The following is a 20,067-nucleotide window of genomic DNA, read 5'->3' as shown; positions in this document are numbered from 1 at the left end:
GGGTGGGTGGGGGCGGAGTTACACCCGCTCGGATCACTGATGAGCATAAGAATAGAATATGTTTTGGATTTATTTTCTTGCGGCTCTAGTCTTTGGACCACAAGGGTGAATGCATTTTTGTTTGTCCCTTTGTACTTATATTTTGTTTTCTCTCTTTGACATAACAAATTTAAGATTGCATGACTCCTGAAGACAATGAAATCGGAGACACTTGTATATTTTGTTTTGGTGTTGTTGTTGATTTGTATAATTTGTATTTATTTTCCTTTAAGCAATTGTCCCAATGCCAAACTACATAATTCAAGGCCGTCTCTGGATTGTGTTCTATTTTGCCTGCCTGGACAGTGACAATGACTAATGTTATGGCTCAAGATTCATATATACAGCCTGCGTGTTCTCAGTGTCTATTTCCGTTGCCGTTGGCCTGTCAGGTAGGGAGCCCGCTCTCATTAATTTCTTTTTTTCTCGGCGAGTCGTGTTTTACATTTACACAAAAGTGTTCATACAGGACAACAAAAGTTGCTGAAAGAGTCACAAACATTTTGCTATGTTGACACAGAGAGAGAGAGAGAGAGAGAGAGAGAGAGAGAGAGAGAGAGAGAGAGAGAGAGAGAGAGAGAGAGAGAGAGTGTGTGTGTGTGTGTGTGTGTCTGTGTGTCTGTCTGTCTGTCTGTCTGTCTGTTTCTGTGTGTGTGTGTGTGTGCATGTGCGCGCGTGCGTGAGTGCATGTGCGCGCGTGCGTGTGTGCACTGATGTGCGCGCGAATGGGTGCATGTGTGTAGTTGCGGTAATCGATGTTTTTTGTTGAAGCTTTAAGCTTTGACAAACAATTTAAGATAAATAAACATAAAACCTAATATATCCCAAATGAAATATGAACATTACCTGATCAAATAACCTTTGTTGATTTAAACCTCTTGTAATCTCCACCATTTAAAAAAAATAATCCCCAAATCGAACAATATCAACAAATACGACGCTGTCACAAATCTAAAACAGAAGCCTCAAAAATTAAACCGATAACATGTTAATCCTCATGCAATCATGAATCCGCTGAGACCAAATAAACTTTGCTGGCTTCGATAATTACGCCGCAGTAACTATTAGTTTGGAAGTTACACACCTTTCGCTCTCGAAACCTGGTTGACTACCGGACTTATGCTGTCGTAACACACGGCGATTTTTCTGCCGTAACACTTCCCCCGGCGTGGAGAGAGAGGGTCAAAGTCCGCGTACACACATTCATAACGCCTCCCCCCCCCTCCAAACACACACACGGAACAGAACCTATGCCTCATTGTGACAGGTAAGTATTTCACAAGCATATGCGTCCTGTCAAGTTTGTCCAGCGGATTGCTTTATTCTCACTGCCCAGTGCTGACCGCTGTAAGGTTCCTTGCTCATTAATCTGGTCATAGGTATTCGTCCAGTGTTTTAGCTGTCTTTTCATATAATTATTGTGGTGCATATACTGTTATATCGTTTGTGTGTGTGTCTGTGTGTGTGTAAGTGGCGGTGGTTATTCATTCTTTGGTGAGGGTTTTGGAGAAAAGGCTTTCGTTTCATATCGGATGTTTCCTTTGCTTTTTTTTGGTTCTCTTTTTTTTCGTCCGTTCCGTTCATTCATTCGGTTTGCCGTCCAGTTTTCTTGCAACTCTTCTTATTCAATTACTCATTTGTCATTCTTCTGTATTTGATCATTGACCAAGTCATTGACATATATATTCGACATGTAGATTAACAATGGCAATATAACTTGATTGATCAATTGTTTTATTTTATTTTTTCAGATCACATCATCATGGCATTACGACGAGGTGACGTCTTCCCTGGCCTTCTTGTGGTGACCTTGACCTTGACCTTGGCGGAAAACGTCCTTGCGCAAGTGGAGCCGGATCTAGGAAAAACTGGAAGCATCTGTCCTCCGGAAATAGACTGTTTCAACGGATATTGTCCCGCGGGGAGCATGTTCTGCGAGTGTCATCCAGGCTTCGGAGGATTCGCGTGCGAAACCGCGTGCCCCCAGGGCTGTGAAGCCAATGGTGCTTGTGAAACGTCATCCCAAGGTGACGCGGTCTGTTCGTGTTACGCAGGCTTTGAATACGTCAGCGGCACCGGGTGCTCTAGTGTTGATGACAACACTACGACAGCGGAGGCGTCGAACACAAGAAACCAAAGTAAAGTGGTTTTTGTTTGTTTGTTTGTTTGTTTGTTGGTTTTGTTGGTGGTGGTGTTGGTGGTGGTGTTGCTTAGCAAAGTAAAGGGCAGTGTTTTGTTTGCTGTTGTTATTGGTTTTGTTGTTGCTTTTTCACTCACTCACTCATGAACTCGCCGGATCACTTAGATACTCACACGCTCGCTCGCTACCTCCCTCATTCATTCGCTCACTTGCTCGCTCGCCTACTCTGTAGATCTTCCCTAATTTGTTTGTCTGTGTGCCTGCTTGTGTGCCTGACTGTCTGTTGACTGCAGGATCCTTCTTTTAGAATGTTGCTAGCAACCGCTGACTTGCAACTTTTGACCGTCTCCTGTTTTATTTATTTCTGATTTAAAAAAACAAACTTCTTTATGTTTAGTCGTTGAGGTAAACCATTTGAATTCTTGCAACACCGTGCCCTTGACAGGATTACGTGCGGACGTTGTCAGATGAAGCAAGCGACCTGTGACGCCTGTGACAACCTGCTGCGTCTTTTTCGGTCTTAAAAAAACAAGAAGAAGAAGAAAACAAGTCGCGTAAAGCGAAATTACTCCATTTAGTCAAGCTGTGGAACTCACAGAATGAAACTGAACGCACTGCATTTGTTTTACAATGACCGTAGTCCGCCCGCTCGTGCAAAATGCAGTGAAACTGACGAGCCTGTTTAGCGCGGTAGTGGTTTCGCTGTGCTGCATAGCACGCTTTTCTGTAGCTCTCTTCGTTTGAACTTTCTGAGCGTGTTTTTAATCCAAACATATCACATCTATATGTTTTTGGAATCAGGTACCGACAAGGAATAAGATGAAATTGTTTTTAAATCGATTTCAAAATTTTAATTTTGATCATAATTTTTATAATTTTAATTTTCAGAGCTTGTTTTTAATCCGAATAAACCATATTTATATGTTTTTGGAATCAGAACATGATGAAAAATAAGATGAACGTAATTTTGGATCGTTTTATATAAAAAAAAACCCAACTAATCCCGACACAAGACAAGGACAAATGTCACAAGGGCGACAGGAGGCCATTTCTTTCAGCTTTCCGCTTGTTTTGACTTGTCACTTTGCCGGAAGAGAGCAGACGGCCATTTGTTACAGTCAATGTTAACAGGCAATCCCTGAGTTAGCTTCCCTTTGTCTCGTATTGTTCGTACGAGATTGTCTGCTTCTCAGGCAAAGGAGTACTGCGGATCGTAAGCCGTGTGCTCTGGAAATATCCGTTTTCACAAAATATTCAATTTGAGATCAAACACACAAACAAATAAACAAACAAAAATACAAACAAACATACAAACAAAAAAGTTAATATCACCCCCCCCCCCCCTCTCTCTCTCTCTCTTTCTCTCTTATGTGTGTTCATTCGTAGTTCTTTGACTTTGGGGCCCGGGTAGCTCAGGTGGTATAGCACTGGACTTGTGATCGAGAGGTCGCTGGTTCGAATCCGGGCCGGGACGGACACGGGTCAACTTTTTGTGCAGACCCAGAGACGGTATCCATCTCCCACCCCCGTGTCACCACAATGGCACGTTAAAGATCTTGGTCATTCTACCATAAGTGCAGATGGCTGATACCACCTAAACACGCAAACATCAAAAAGCCGTGAGGGCGTAAAACTCGAATTGTATAAACCAATTCATGTCCAATATAGGCAATTAAGACCTGACGGACAATAAGCCCCTTAACATTTACTATTTTTTCTTTGACTAGTGCTCTTTTTCCTATTTCCCTAAATTTATTCTTTGGCTTTTTATTCTTTTTGTCATTTGTCATATTATGATAACCCACAAATAATTACGATTCACGAGTTAAAATGATTAAATTTGCCAACTTTGTCATGACATGAACACACAAGAAAATGACCACAACCTACACAAAGACGTACTCCTGCATTGTCTAGGTATGTCTTTGGACCATAAATAAAATGAAGTCCGCGGTCATAATTAAGTACACAGGACTTTCAACAATGACCTCTTTTCACAGAAGCACACACAGTCTATTGTCTTGTGTTACTTATGGGTAAAAAAAAAGGAGACATAATTCGTTTTCTTACACAGTGCGGTAGCTTAACATTATGTACGGTGGATTACCCGAAACAAGACAGGTGTGAAAACTGAATTAGGGTCCTCCTATTATGTTCACAAAAAGTGAAGATGGAGATGTCTGGGTGTCGCAAGGAGAAAAAAAAGTGTATTTCATATATTATTTTTCCTTTAATCGGTTTTTGTTTGTTTGGTTGTTCGTTTTAGTTAATTTTCTGTATTTGTTATTTGTTTGTTTGATTGATTGTTTGTTGGTTTGTCGTTTTGTTATTTCCCCCAAAGCCCTGTTTACTTTGTGTAGTCATTCGCTTTGTGCTTTTCCTCGTCCTTTCTCTCGTTTTCTCATTTTCCTTCTCTTCCTCTTCTACCTCAGTCTTTCTTCTTCTGATTCGTCTTCTTTGAAGTAAAAACTCATTTTCACAATACTGATCACCCTATACCTTTGCAGACGTTATGAACATAATGACACACAAATCTTTTTTTTTTCTTCTCTCAGTCATTTGTGTAAATACGATTTTGAATGGTAGTTGATTTCTTCTACTCCGCAAACTGCATATGATGCAACAATTGCCCTTGTAATTAAAACAAGTGCATCGAGCTTTTTTGCACATTTGAATCAACTTTAAGCAGCTTGAACTCAACTGTAGGGCTAAATTAAATCAACTTTCGAGACAAAATAGGCTTCGAAGGAGGACATTTTAACTGGTCCATCTCTTCTGAGCACAGTAGCGAGCCGGATTGAAAACATAACAGTTTTTCTTTTTATCTGTTTCCCCCAGATGTTACTGCCATAACAACAACAAGAACACCTCAACACCCCACAACGACAACCGCTCTGCAATCCACGACGCTACGACATATTGCGATGCGCACGTGCGCGCCAGGGTTTGTGTGTGTTCACGGACAGTGCGCACCGGACAGCATTCGCTGTGAGTGTGATGAGGGCTGGTCCGGGGCCTTCTGTGGTGAGGTCTGCTCCAAGAACTGCACTGATCATGGACGGTAAGTGGTGTGTTTTTTTCTCGTTTTTTTCCACCCGTCCTGACTCTTGTTCCTTGACCAAGTATGCTCTTTTTTGGGGTCTCGGTGACATCATCATATCAGCAGCAGAAACGTGAGTGTCAGGTCAGCGCACGGCTGTACATGTATCGGTATTGTAAGTCATTAAAGTATGAAATGCTAAAGAAGATGGTCGTGAAAATGTGGGTCATGTTCGTTCCAAACTTTATATGATAAGCAAACAAAATGTCAGAGATGATTTGACCATCCGATGGCAATGATGAATCTCTTGGATCGTGCAAGCCTGGTGGCTCACGTGGTTCGTTTGACTGGTCAGTCTACCTTGGGAAACGTGTGGATGGGGACTGAGTGAGTTTTAATGCTAATAAGTTTATTATTTATTGGTGTTTAACCAAACGGAGTGGTGGATTGCTTGGTTGCTTGAATAATATAAATGGCCCGGTGACACTGGCTTCTTTGACAAGCGGAGTTATTTGGCTGGTTTGAAGCGAAGCACATTGGCGTTTGGCGACACTTTTATTTATGTATTTGTTTACATTGCTATGCGCGTGTACTGAGAGAGAGAGAGAGAGAGAGAGAGAGAGAGAGAGAGAGAGAGAGAGAGAGAGAGAGAGAGAGAGAGAGAGACAGGGAGGGAGAGAAAGAGAGAGAGAGAGAGAGAGAGAGGGAGAGAGAGAGATAGAGCGAGAGAGAGAGAGAGAGAGAGAGAGAGAGAGAGAGAGAGAGAGACCGACCGACAGACAGACAGACAGACAGACAGACAGACCAACAGAAAGACGGACAGACAGACATAATTCCTGCCCTCCTCCCCTAATGGTTAGCTCTATTTCCTATCCTAGATGCATGGTGCACGTGGACGGCACCTCCTACTGCTCGTGCCACTGGCTCTACACGGGGGAGTACTGTGAGGACAAGATGCCCCCACCTCCCCCCATAGACACCTCCACCACCGACTCCTCCCTCCTCCCCGCAAACTACAACGACACTCTGCGAGGATTCGAAGTGCGTAGCTGTCTCCCCGGTTTTGTCTGCCTCTATGGAAGATGTACCATGGAGGTCAACGCTACTGGCCCTTCCTGCGAATGTGATCCCGGGTGGCAGGGAGTCTTCTGTCAGAACCGCTGTGATTTGGACTGTGGCGAGTTCGGACTGTGCCGGACCACGGCGTGGAAGAGAAATCTGAAGATGTATTGCAGCTGCGTGGATGGCTATACTGGGGCTCGTTGTAACAGAAGCACCATCAGTAAGTTGTGATCTACGCATTTATTTGCATATTTATATAAGAAAATTAAAGGTGCCATCCTTCTCACACAGCTCTATTTGGGATTTTACATTGCATAAATGCATCAATCAACTTGGACACGTGTCACACAATTTGCAGATTGACGAAGGTGTCACTTTTGAGTTCCAGGACTGTCTCGTCACATGTAAAAGCCTGGCCAGATGTGACCATTGTACATTCAACAAAACGGTGATAGCGAGGAAGGGAAGGAGTAGGAGGGAAGAGGCTATTAATCATGATGACAACTGCGATGACAATGATGACCATGATAATAATGATGACGATGACAATAATGACACATGACAATGACGGGTGAACCTTAAAGAAAGTTAATGAAGACACAGAATACCAAAGTAAAGAGATGCACATTTCAAAGTGTGCAGGAATAGTGATAATGAGGATGGGGTGACAAGGACCTGAAAGTTAAGCGAAATATCAGTCCGTCTACCCTTTTGCGTATATTTTATTATTCGTATTGTGTGTGTTCCTTTGTCTTGCAGACGATACGGTTCCAGACTTCGAGGAGATACCTATGACTTCAGTAGATTGGGACATTTCTGACGGACTGAGACCCCTCGAAGGTAAATATGAAGTTTACTGAAAGGGTGCTATTGCTAATGATGAGCAAGTTCCTTACCTCTCCGTTTGAAACGTAAAGTGTGGATCCCTGGCCTTTTTTTCCCGCTGGACATTTTGATCAGTGCAATAATTTCACGATCAATTTGTGCTTTTATATATTTGGAATACAAATGAATTCACGAAAACGCTTATTTTAATCTCTCTCTGAAGGCAAATAATGTCATGAGAAAAAGGTATATTCCTTTTTGTTACTTGGACACATACTAACAATCAACGACCTGGCTGCTGCATGTGCAGTTAGGGGTTGTTGTTGTTCTGAAGACTTGTGTTTAGGTGTCCCAATAGAAGGATGGACTAAGCACACGTCAGAGCCTGGTGGATTTTATTTGGTGTATGTACCAGGCCTGAAAGTGGCGAGTATTTTACTCGCCATGGCGAGTAGAAACATGTAAATGGCGAGTAGAAATGTTAATCCACCCGCCAAATGCGAGTAAAGTTGCAGAAACAAATGGTTGGTTTGGCGAGTAAAAAGACTAAAATTTGCTCTCTGGCTAGTAAATTATGAGAAGTACAAGCCAAAGGCTATAGTGCCCCATTTTGTGGACTTTCAGCGCTGTGTACACGATCGTTAACAGGAGAATAAAGATGTCTTCAATAGACGAATTCCAAAGAAAACAAAACCTCTGTTGGGTTTGTATGGTTTGTGAAAGAGTGAATGCCCTTGCTTTATACTCGGACAAACATTGGAGGGGCCAATCACTAGCGATGGGTATTTCGGAGACGAGTGGACAGGAGCACTTGTAAAGTTATGGGTCAGAGAAAAAGCAAGGGTATTCACTCTTTTACAACCCATTCAAACTCGACGGAGTTATTTCCAAAAATCGTCTATTGCTCCACAATGATTATCAAAAGTTCTTCCTCCGAAAACAAAGATCAGGCAATTCTAAACCAAAGTTAATCCATCAGTGATTTAACAACGAAGTTAACAACAAATTAGCGCTCGTTCAACAAAATAATGGCTGGGCCAACTGTATGTGATGACCATAATATTAATAAGGTATCCATGTTTCACTACCGTGTTACCGCAATGACACGTAAAAGACCTCGGTCATTCAGTCATAAGAGCAGGTGGCCGATTACGATTGAATACGCTCATCCCTCTGCGTAGCACAACTCTGGCTGCTAGCTTTCCACTAGGAGGAAGAGACCCGAATCTCCCAGCAATGTAATAATGAAGTATGGAATGATAATAAGAGTAATGATAATGAAAACAATATTTATAACGAAAGCTCATAAACCGACAACCACAGAATCAAAAAACAAGAAAGGAACTTTGTTATTGACAAAACAATACATTCACAGATATTTCGACCTAACAAAATATGATTCATTCGCTCGGCTTCCTGACGAGTGGACGTAAACTGATAGAACTATCAAGATAAGTTTTGTGTGAATATTTGTTTGTCTGTTCACTTAAAAGACCGTTGGGTCGAAATATCTGTGAATGTATTGTTTTGTCAATAACAAACGTTCCAACAACCTACCTTTCTTGTTTTTTGATTCTAAATTTTGGAACGTTGGCAGTCTCTTTGTTTTTGGATTTATTTTCGACAACCACAGAGTTCCGTGCTTCCCGCGCGTTACATAATTATTATTTCCTTCATTTCAGAACGAGAGTGCGTGGTGGGCTTCGTCTGCAAACATGGACGCTGTACAGACGGGTCAGGAATCAAGTGTGACTGTGACCCTGGCTATCTGGGTGTCTTCTGTCACGTGGAGTGTACACTGCAGTGTGTCCATGGCAACTGCAGTGTCCAGAACAACGGGACGGCCGTGTGCAACTGTGACGTCAAGTACACGGGTTTTAACTGCTCTGAACCGAGAAAGTTTCCTGAATGTAAGAATTTTTTTTTTACTGTGATTTTGAATGTGTTTGTGTGTGTGTGTGTGTGTGTGTGGGGGGGGGGTCTGTGTGTGTGTGCGTGCGTGCGTGTGTGTGTGAGTGTATGTTTGTGTGTGTGTGCATGTGTGTTTGTGTGGGAGTGTGTATGTATGTGTGTATGTGTGTGTGTGTTGTGTGTATGTGTGTGTGTTTGTGTGTAAGTTTTGTGTGTGTATGTGAGTGCGTGTGTGTGTGTGTTTGTGTGGGAGTGTGTGTGTGTGTGTGTGTGTGTGTGTGTGTGTGTGTGTGCATGCGCGCAGTGTGTGTGTTAGAGCGTGGGAGAGGAGGAAGAGAACACCATCGAACAAAAACGCGAGGCTATCACTCATCAAGTGATTAGCTTGGTGTGCCTTTCATCACCAACTCTGTTCTCCGACGTGCGACAAAATGTACTTGAATAACTCTAGCCTTGTTCACTCTCATCGCAGGTTTGAGTGCTTATCTCCCCTCAACCAAACACACTTTCTCCAAGTCCAAAAGTTCTCCTCTCATCCATGCCTGAGTTTTGTGTCTTCTGCATTACAGTGGACAAGGGAGACAACGTGGTCCGTGGTGGGACGTGAAGCAGGGTGTTCACTCCTGACTCATCTTTTGAGTGCTTATCTTCTTTCAAGCCTTCAGTACATTTCTCACTCATGCCTATGTTTTTGTGTTTTCTTACTTGTAGTGGACAAGGGCGACAACATGATTCAGTAGTACTTGGTAGGGACGTGAACGTGTAGTCAATCTCATGTGGACTGGGTGGCCGAGTGGTAACGCACTTGCGCTCGGAATCGAGAGGTTGCGTGTTCGACTCTGGGTCAGGCCGCTATTTTCTCCCCCCTTTCCTAACCTAGGTGGTGGGTTCAAGTGCTAGTCTTTCGGATGAGACGAAAAACCGAGGTCCCTTCGTGTACACTATATTGGGTGTGCACGTTAAAGATCCCACGATTGACAAAAGGGTCTTTCCTGGCAAAATTGTATAGGCATAGATAAAAAATGTCCATCAAAATACCCGTGTGACTTGGAATAAAGGCCGTGAAAGGTAAAGTTTCGCCTAACAGGCTTGAGGTTTGCTGGTCGATGTGAATGCGTTATATATTGTGTGTAAAAAATGTTTGTTTGTCTGTCTGTCTGTAAAAAATTCCATTTCACACGGCAGAAATTAGTATGTAAAGCGCGGAGAGCACAGTTAATTGTGGTTCGCGCTATATAAGCTCACCATAACAAGAAATTCCTCCGATAGGAACTACACCCCCGTCAAAGGGAAATAACCTTCTCAGTTGGTGGCAGTGAGAATGGTTATTTCCCTTTGACCAACGGGGGTGTCCGTCTATACCAGGCCTTGTATAATTTTAATCCACCAATAACTCCCTAACCGTGTGTTTGACTGGTCCCAATTTTTGTAAGGACCGTCTCAGGAATGTATAGAACCTGTTCACCAAGTTTGGTGACGATCGGTCCGTTCATTCTTGAGATCTACTTGCGAACACAAACACATCGAGTGAAACCTATACACACCCCTATACCGGGGGTGTAATAATAATGTTTGAGCGCTTATCTCCCTTCATCCATGCCTTTCTTATTGATGGAATGCATTCGGAGAGGTGACATGTCTCGTTTTGTTACCGTTCTCACGAGATCAGTTACAGGTTGTTTTCTCTCTCTCTCTCTCTCTCTCTCTCTCTCTCTCTCTCTCTCTCTCTCTCTCTCTCTCTCTCTCTCTCTCTCTCTCTCTCTCTCTCTCTCTCTCGCTCTGTATGTATGTCTTTGTCTGTGTCTCTGTCACGAGATCAGTTACGGGTTGTTCTCTCTCTCTCTCTCTCTCTCTCTCTCTCTCTCTCTCTCTCTCTCTCTCTCTCTCTCTCTCTGTATGTATGTCTTTGTCTGTGTCTGTCACGAGATCAGTTACAGGTTGTTTTCTCTCTCTCTCTCTCTCTCTCTCTCTCTCTCTCTCTCTCTCTCTCTCTCTCTCTCTCTCTCTCTCTCTATAGATATATATATATGTATGTCTTTGTCTGTGTCTCCTTCTGAGTCTCTCCTCTTCTGTCTTTCTATGTCTGTCTCTGTCTATGTGTGTGTGTCTCTCTCTCTCTCGCTCTCGCTCTCTCTCATCTGACTCCTGGCAGAGCTTAACTTGAGTGCACGTGTACCTAGCCGGAGGGGGTGATTCGGGTCAGAAGTGGGGTAAAGCACTTTGGTCTTCAGTCTTTGGGCTATAGCTTTCAGTGGAGAAGATGCCAACATGAAATTGCACTATGCTCTACTATTTATTGTCCTTGTCTATCGGACACGAAGAAGGGAAGCTACAACCGCCCCAGGCCATAATTATATAGGCTACTATTTGTTTCCTGAGCCTGGACCATTGAGACGGTTACCTCATAGATCTGTTCATTCTTCAGTTTGTCGGTGTCAAAAGTTATACCCCCATTCCACACAACCGTTCCGTACCAACCAAGGAATGCTGTCATGGAACGCTGCGCAAACGGCCGTTTGTTTGCATCTTTCAGCAACGTCTGACCATAGTGGCAGCCGTCCTTGGTCGGTAAGAGAACGGGACCTTGAACGGATGTGCGGAATGCGGGTATGACAACTCAGTGTGTGAGAGCGCTACCGTTGCGTTACCGTTGTTTCCTTTAACAATCTAAGCGTTCCGTTACCGATGGGTTGAGGTTCCATTACCGTTCATTCTGATCGGGAGGGGGACGGCTGAAAATTTGAACATGCAGCCCAAACTCAGCCGTCCCTACCGACCCTACCGTTCAAAGCAGTTCCGTTAACGATCAGTTACGTTCATTGCGGTTCTGTCCCGATCCCTCCCGTGCCCGCACCGTTCCTTGGTCGGTACGGGAACGGGACCTAGAACGGGGGGTCCTGATTTGGCCTATTATGGTCCGCTGGACCCGAAAAGCAACAGCTAACTAACTAACTAACTAACCTAGAACGGTTGTGTGGAAAGGGGGTATAAGACTCGACCACTTGGCTTAATTATGGTGGAGACAGCTGGAAGATATCTGGATATAATTGAAGAGGAGTAGTCTTCCTTTTAGAAAATGTGTACTCTGCTTTGCAGATTACAAATTTGTATTGTCGGGGCTGGGTAAAGGGAGTGGGGGGTAAGGGGGTGGGGGTGGGTAAGCGAGGGGTAAGAGAGACGAAAGAGAAAAATGGACAGGGAAAAGTCACTGCCTGAAGTATTCAATAAAGCCACACACACAAAAAAGAAATTACCACATATTATGCAGGTTTTCAATTCATATTTTTGCAAAGTATCTGCACAAGCATGTGTGCATCTGTGAGTATGTTCGTGGCTGCTTTCATGGGGTGCCTGTATCCTCAGGAATTTGAGGATTTCTTTTATCTGTCTTTTTCTGACACCGTTGATTTAAAGGCACAGTAAGCCTCCCGTAAACCATCACAGATACGGTCAGGCTTTTACACACAGTACAAACACCCTTTCATTTAAACACTCACCGGTTGAGAACATCCTAGGTGCCCTCCGTAAAGAGCGAACAATTTTCAAAGAATTTATTTTTGCTTGGTTTATCTTACCCCTGAGCCATCGTGAACCCGTGTGATCCAGTTTCCCTTTTTCACAATGTAGTCGTCAGTTAGTCATTTGAATGCGACTCAATGTGAGCTTATCTACAATAGCACGTTTTTATGCACGAAACAAACGGCTGTGGTTCACAAGAACTCTATCGATGGCTTTTCACTGTTGAGAGGAACGACGATATGCCGCGTAAACCCGGCGTCGTCTGCTACGACCCTTGCGTGACCCAGCTGCCGGGCTTTTCTTTTTTCAAACTTTCACAACTTCGAATTGCACTGATCTTGTCTTGATGAAAAAAGAATTCTTTTATGATTAAAGAATGTTTGTGTAACAAGCTGTCAATTTATTATTTAGATTTTAAAAGTTAGGTCTTGCGCAAAAACGCACCACGGTCCAAAAACATTCTGATAATCATCGATTCACGGCTATCGCCAGTTTAAGTGAAGTAACTCATTTTTGACCTGAGTTCAGGATGGGTCCAAAAAGTGTTCGAGACAATCTGCAAAATTAATTCTTTAAAAATTGCTCGCTCTTTACGTAGGGCACCTAGGATGTTCCCGTTTGGTGAGCGTTCAAATGGAATGGTGTTTGTACTGTGCGTAAAAGCCTGACAGTATCTGTGATGGTTTACGGGAGGCTTACTGTCCGGGCGTGATTTCCGGGATATTCATCACAGCCGTCCAGCTCCAAAACGAGGCGCCATTGTTGTAAGGGCCAAGTCCACGAACATAAATTCTTTTAAAATTTCTCACGCTTGACAGAAAGCAACCAGGATGTTCCCGTTCGGTGAGCGTTTAAATGGAAGTATGCTTGTACTGTATGTAGACGCTCGGGGAGCTCTGTGATGGTTTACGGGAGGCTTACTGTGCCTTTAACGTCATTTTTACAGGACAGTTTTTTTCCCTTTCAGTTATACTTTGTAGTAGTTTGACCTTGTTGTTTTAGTACAAGAAGAGCTCGTTCACCAGTAGCAAAGACTCACTCAGTCCGTCAGTGTGCCTAAGTGTGTGTGATGGGGGGGAGCTCTCCCGTGACCGGCCACCTGCAATGTACGGACAGGTTTGCACTGGCCCAAGGGTGTCCGTTAATGAGAGGGACTGCTGTAACAGCAAAACTAGTGTGCAACATAAGTAATCAATTTATCCACTTGACTATATTCACAACAGGGACCTATCACTCTTCTTTGCATGTTTTTATGCCTACGGATTTTCAAATACTCTGCAACACATGTAACCCAAATTCAACATGTGCCCGTACAATACCGCTTCTTTTATGAAAACATTGTTTCGGCCATGTTGATTTTAATCAACCAATTTTCTTTTTGTCTTCTGCGTTACAGTGGACAAGGGAGACAACAAGGTCCAGTTGTACGTGGGAAGGATACAAAGATGTGCTCACCCTTGTCCCTTGTTTTGAGCGCTTATGTCACCTGAGCCTCCAGTACTCTCCTCACTCATGCCTGTGTTTTTTCTCTTCAGTCTGCGTCACAGTGGACAGGGGAGAAAACATCGTCTAGTGGTTCGTGGTAGGGGCGTATGAAAGTGTGTTCACTTTTGTCTCATGTTTTTAGCGATGCTCTCCCTTTATTTTTCAGTAGCCTACATTTCTCATCCATGCTTGTGTTTCCTGTCGTCTGCGTTTCAGTGGACAAGGGCAGGGCCGGACCCAGGGGGGGGTTCCAGGGGTTCCGGAACCCCACCCCTGGAAAAAGCATGTACCTTGCTTTGACTTTTACTAGTTTTAGCACCAAAACAATGCTGCTCTTAACCCTCAAAACAAGGCCCAGAATGCACCAGATTGCACAGATTTTAACCGTTTTTCAAAAATTTTCCGGGGGAGCATGCCCCCGGACCCCCCCCCCCCTTCATACTTGTCTTTCTGGTTGTCTTTTGCTTTACAGTGGACAAGAGAGACAACATGGTCCAGTGGGGTTGTGTAAAGCTGTGCTTACATTTGGCTCGTGTGTTTGAGCGCTTATCTCCCTTCATCAATACCTTGCTTTATTGTCGTCTGCTTTGCAGTGGACAAGGAGACAGCGTGATGCAGTGGGTACGGCTACGAAGATGCGCTAACTTTTGTCTCGTGTTTTGAGCACGTATCTCCCTTCAGCCTTCAGTACTCTTGTTTCGTGTCGTCTGCTGTGCAGTGGACAAGGGAGACATCAAGGTCCAGTGGTACGAGGTGGGGGCGTGTGAAGGTGTGTTTACTCATGTTTGAGCGCTTATCTCCCTTCATCCACGCCTTTCTTATTGTCGTCTGCTTTGCAGTGGACAAGGGAGACAAGTCGGGGCGTGTAAAGCTGTGTTATTGTGTCTCGTGTTTGAGCGCTTATCTCCTTTCATCTATGCCTTTCTTATTGTTGTCTGCTTTGCAGTGGACAAGGGAGACAGTATGGTGCAGTGGTACGTGGTCGGGGCGTGCGGAGCTGTGCTGCTGATTCTCATAGTTCTGCTGTTCGTGCTGCCTTACTGGATGTGGAAGAGAGGTCACATCTTCATGATGAAACTCATCTACCACTTTAAGTCTTTTGAGGACGATGGTACGTTTAGATATTAAATAAGGTTTAAAGAGGAGTAAAGAAATCAAAGATACTCAATATTAATAGCTAATTTAATTAGCAGTGGATTTTTATTAAACGGATTAATGAATAAGTGAAAATGTTAGTATATATGAGTAAATAAATACGTATATAAATTATATCAATGGCATTATTGTATAAACATCTGCGTTTTAGGAAATCGATTTGTTGTGACTACTTTCCTTCGACTATTTCAGTGTATAGGTTATACTTCCTCGAAACGACAACCCATAACCACACATACCTTGTCAAGCACACACACACATACACCCACACACACACACACACACACACACAAACCTCCCGCACAAAATAGGTTATATCAAGACACAAGTTGTAAAAAGATGAGAAATTTTGTAAATCACGTAATATTAATTGGGAAAATGTGTGTTAGTATTTTTAGAAAGACAACTTGTGTGTTTGAGTTTTTTTGAGTTTCAAATATTAAGTAGAAAAATTGAATTGTAAATATAAGGAATATTTCCATTGTAAATAGAAAATGTCCATGTTTCGTGAGTGTAATATACCTCTATGTTTGAGTTAAAAAGAAAAAAGAAAAAAAAAGACCAATGAAGAAGGATGCTCACCGCCTATTAAATTTACAAGAAGAAAAAAAAAGGAAAAAAAGGGAGAAAAAAAGGAAAGAAAAAAAGAGAGAAGTAAACAGTTAAAGGAGGGGTTAAAGCATTTGCATGCAACTGAGGTCAATAAAAAAAAAAGGTTATATCAGATTACCGTACCACAGAATTTGTTGTGGCCTTGAAAACTACAATTCCTATCGTTTCAGACAAGAAGCAGTACGATGCCTTCATCTCCTACTCCAGTACGGACAACGACTTCGTGGTGCATCAGCTCTTCCCCAAGCTGACCGAGATGAAGTTCAAGGTCTGTGTGCACCAGAAAGACTTCATCGCGGGAGAAAGTAAGTTGAACTTTTGTCTCCTTATTTCATATTTGCGTATATTTATTTGGGGGCCGGATAGCTCGTGTGGTTGAGCACTGTACTTGTGATCATAGGGTCACGGGTTCGAATCCATTCTTTCTTTATTTGGTGTTTAACGTCGTTTTCAACCGTTCAAGGTTATATCGCGACGGGGAAAGGGGGGAGATGGGATAGAGCCACTTGTTAATTGTTTCTTGTTCACAAAAGCACTAATAAAAAAATTGCTCCAGGGGCTTGCAACGTAGTACAATATATGACCTTACTGGGAGAATGCAAGTTTCCAGTACAAAGGACTTAACATTTCTTACATACTGCTTGACTAAAATCTTTACAAACATTGACTATATTCTATACAAGAAACACTTAACAAGGGTAAAAGGAGAAACAGAATCCGTTAGTCGCCTCTTACGACATGCTGGGGAGCATCGGGTAAATTCTTCCCCCTAACCCGCGGGGGGTAGTTCGAATCCAGGCCGGGACGGACACGGGTCAACTTTATGTGCAGACTCAGAGACAATATTTATGTCCCACCCCCGTGTTACCACAGTGGCACGTAATTAAAGACCTCGGTCATTCTGCCATATGTGCAGGTGGTTGATTATACCTAAACACGAATTCAACCGTGTGTCTCATCTAAAGTCGGGGTAACACCCGGGAACATGCCCCTACTGGTTGTAATCGCCGTGGGGGCGTAAAACGACATCATCATCTTGTTTGGCTTTGTCGGTTGGTAAAAGCATCGGATATAGTGGGTATAACTGTTTCTTAGAGACAAAGAAATGATGTATGGGGTTCAATGTTAAACCATCCTATAGGTCCCTGATATCAGGTCGTCGATGTTTTGGGTATCAGTCTCGATGCCTTTTGCTAGTCCCTTATGCTTGATTATTTGTTGGATTTTTTGTTTGTTTTTGTTTTTGTTGTTGTTGCTGCAAGTGTGTGCCACACCATCATGATTTTTATAACATCAGTCTCATCGGATATAGTGGGTATAGCTGTTTCTTAGAGACAAAGAATGCGTATGCTGTTCACTCAATATGTGGAAAACTTGTTTGCGTTACAGCCATAGCCAACAATATCATCGACGCCGTGGACAACAGCCGACGCACGATCCTCGTGGTGACCCCAGATTTCATCCGCTCCGAGTTCTGTCGCTTCGAGTACCAGCAGGCCCAGTACCAGATGATTAAGCAGCGCCAGCGAATCATTCCCATCGTGCTCCGCGACGTTGCCGAGGAGAAGAAGAACATGGACGCCACCTTGCGGTCGATTCTGGAAACCATCACCTATTTGGATTACCCTCAGGACGAGGATCCGAAAAAGCTAGAGAAGTTTTGGAAGAGGCTGGAGCTCTCCATGCCAAAGAGGAAAGCTAGGCAGGGTTCTGTGCATCAGAATGATCCTTCCACCTACCTCAGGCTGGATTCCACTTCATCCGGGTACTCGACTGCGTCGTCTGCTTCCCGCGTCACGGCTGCCTCTGTGTCGTCTGCTCGGGGCTCGAACCAAAAAGGGGCGAAATCGGAATCAAGGCCGCCTTTGCCGGCTCGTGACCCTCGTTCGGGAGGAAACCGTGGAGATCGGAGACGCTCCAGTTCAAGTTCAAGGTCACAAAACGGAGCGGCTCTGCGCGTAGATTCTGTGGAGATTGAGATGGAACGGCCTGACAGGAACGAACGAGTAAGAAGGAGCAGCGGTGGTGGTGGTAGAGGCGATGGTTACAGCAATGGATATGTCAACCCGGCTTATGCCATGAAGTGAAGATGCTTTGACTCTGCCGGCTGGAAAAACAAACCAAGAACAGGTTTGTTAGGTCAAACGGACTTACCTTGTCAATTTACCTGAGCTAAGCTGTGAGCAGATAGATAGAAATACATGTACTGTGCTCACTTGACTTAACGAACTGAGTGCGTTATCTTTTGGCTCTTCGAGACGTCTAAGTGCTATGTTGAAATGGACTTACGAATAGCCCGTGCTACGCTGCGGACAGAGCTCAAAACCCATAGTTTACGCATGTGTCTCTTTTTATATTATAACGTGTTTGTGCAGATCCAATTTTGTGGATGTGACTTTCACTGGTACAAACATTACCATATTTTAGCATAAGCATCCTACGCTTCTTGTGTGTGTTTGCGTGTGATACGCTGGAGATTGGAGAGTGTTTATTTTCATTTCGTAAACCCCATTGACATGGGTTGCATGGAGCTCTTTGTGATTTAGATGGAGCTCCTGCGGGTTATATTGACCTCAGTGTGGATTACATGGAGTCACATGAAGATCAGGGTTTGGCAAACCTGGAGCTCAGTGTTAGTCACATGAAGATCAGGGTGTGGGTAACCTAGAGCTCAGTGTGGCAAACATGGCTCTCAGTGTGGCAAATATGGATCTCAGTGTGGCAAATATATAGAGCGTACGTGGGTTACATGGAGCTTTCGTGGGTTACGTGGGTCTTAGTGTGAGTTACATGGATCTTAGTGTGGGTAACAAAGTGTGAGTTACATGGATCTAAGTGTGGGTTTAATGGATGTTAGTGTGGATTTAATGGATGTTAGTGTGGTTTACATGGATGTTAGTGTGGGTAAAATGGATCTCAGTGTGGGATACATGAATCTTAGAGCTCAGCGTGGGTTAATAGAGTTAGTGTGGGTTACATTGATCTCAGTGTGGGTTACATGGAGAGCATGATGGGAGTAACATGAAGCTAAGTGTGGGTTAATAGAGTTAGTGTAGGTTACATGGATCTCAGTGTGAGTCACATGGAGATCAGGATAGGAGTAACATGAAGCGGAATGTGGGTTACATGGAGCTTGCATTGGTAACATGGAGCTTGCGTGGGTTACAACGAGCTCAGTGTAGGTTAATAGAGTTTGGTGTGGGTAACTGGAGCTTCTGTGAGTTGCATAGAGCTCGTTTGGGCCACATAAAACTCAGTCTGCAGTGTGGGTAACATGGAGCTTGTATATAGGTAACATAGCGCTCAATGTGTGATACATGGAGATCAAAGTGGGTTATGGAGCTCGTGCGGGTTACATTCAGTTCAGTGTGTGTTACTTGAGGCTCAATCTGGGATACATCATAGTGGAACTATGTTTGGGTTGCATAATGCTCATTGTTGGTTATATTAAGCTCAGTGGAAAATAAAGACCTTCGTGTAGATGTAATTCTCTTGTGAAAATGGTCAGTTAAATTGCGATTTGGACTGGTCAACGAGAACATTTTTACATGTAGGCTACATTTACTCCTGAACGGAAAAGCTAAAATAAAATTCGTATGTTACATCTTTGTTGTATTTTGTTAGGTAGTGAAACACTGCCTGATGTGCGAATATTCATGTGTGTGTGTGTGTGTGTGTGTGTGTATGTGTGTGTGTGTACCCATGTTTCCACAGGTTTGGTTGCCTAAATCACCATAAGGCAACCATCCACACGTGGATGGCAATTTAAACTCTGGATGGCAACCTAATTGTGTGGATGGTCGCTTCATTTAACACCGTTAAATTGACTTTTTTGACGGAAAGAATGTCATAACAATGTTCAAAATGACATTCTTTCCGTCCTCTATAGGCGACGAAATAGGTCAAATTTTGTGCATTTTTTAGTGCAAAATTCTTCGATGCCGGAGCGAGTACTGCACCCAGTGCTGTTGTAGTGCAAGTGCACTAGAAAGGCACTGCACCCAGTGCCGCCTCTTAGGTAACCATCCACACATATAGGTGCGTGTGTGTGTGTGTGTGTGTGTGTGTGTGTGTGTGTGTGTTTGTGTGCATTTATAATTAAGTGAATATGTCTGTTCTTTTAACATTTAGTCAAATTTTGAATAAATGTTCTGAGACTGGGAATCGAGACGAGGGTGATGGTGAATGTGTGTGCGTGCGTGTGTATGTGCAGAGCGATTCCCAGAAAACTACGATCTTCATCAAATTTAACGTGTGAATTCTTCCAGATAGTATCCCC

The 20,067-nt window shown here is 43.5% G+C and overlaps 1 protein-coding gene and 1 long non-coding RNA gene across 2 annotated transcripts in view; one reads left to right on the top strand and one right to left on the bottom strand.

Moving 5' to 3' along the window:
• Positions 1-16,571, bottom strand: part of LOC138967042 (uncharacterized) — a 96,846-nt gene extending 80,275 nt beyond the window's left edge. The window contains exon 1 of the long non-coding RNA XR_011455828.1: positions 16,373-16,571. This is a non-coding gene — a long non-coding RNA (uncharacterized lncRNA). The remainder of the gene's footprint in view (positions 1-16,372) is intronic.
• LOC138967041 (uncharacterized) lies at positions 1,791-19,394 on the top strand (the record flags this gene model as incomplete). The annotated part of the gene is given in 8 exon segments (XM_070339501.1): positions 1,791-2,177; positions 5,018-5,240; positions 6,098-6,501; positions 7,041-7,121; positions 8,789-9,016; positions 14,968-15,132; positions 15,959-16,093; positions 17,178-19,394. Coding segments are annotated over 8 exon segments (2,321 nt in total), but the record flags the coding sequence as incomplete, so codon positions are not given.
• Between the last annotated feature and the right edge of the window lie 673 nt (positions 19,395-20,067).

The sequence above is a fragment of the Littorina saxatilis genome, linkage group LG5 (genome assembly GCF_037325665.1).
Source record: "Littorina saxatilis isolate snail1 linkage group LG5, US_GU_Lsax_2.0, whole genome shotgun sequence".
Lineage (NCBI taxonomy): Eukaryota > Metazoa > Mollusca > Gastropoda > Littorinimorpha > Littorinidae > Littorina > Littorina saxatilis.
This window is presented reverse-complemented; position numbering and strand designations above follow the sequence as displayed.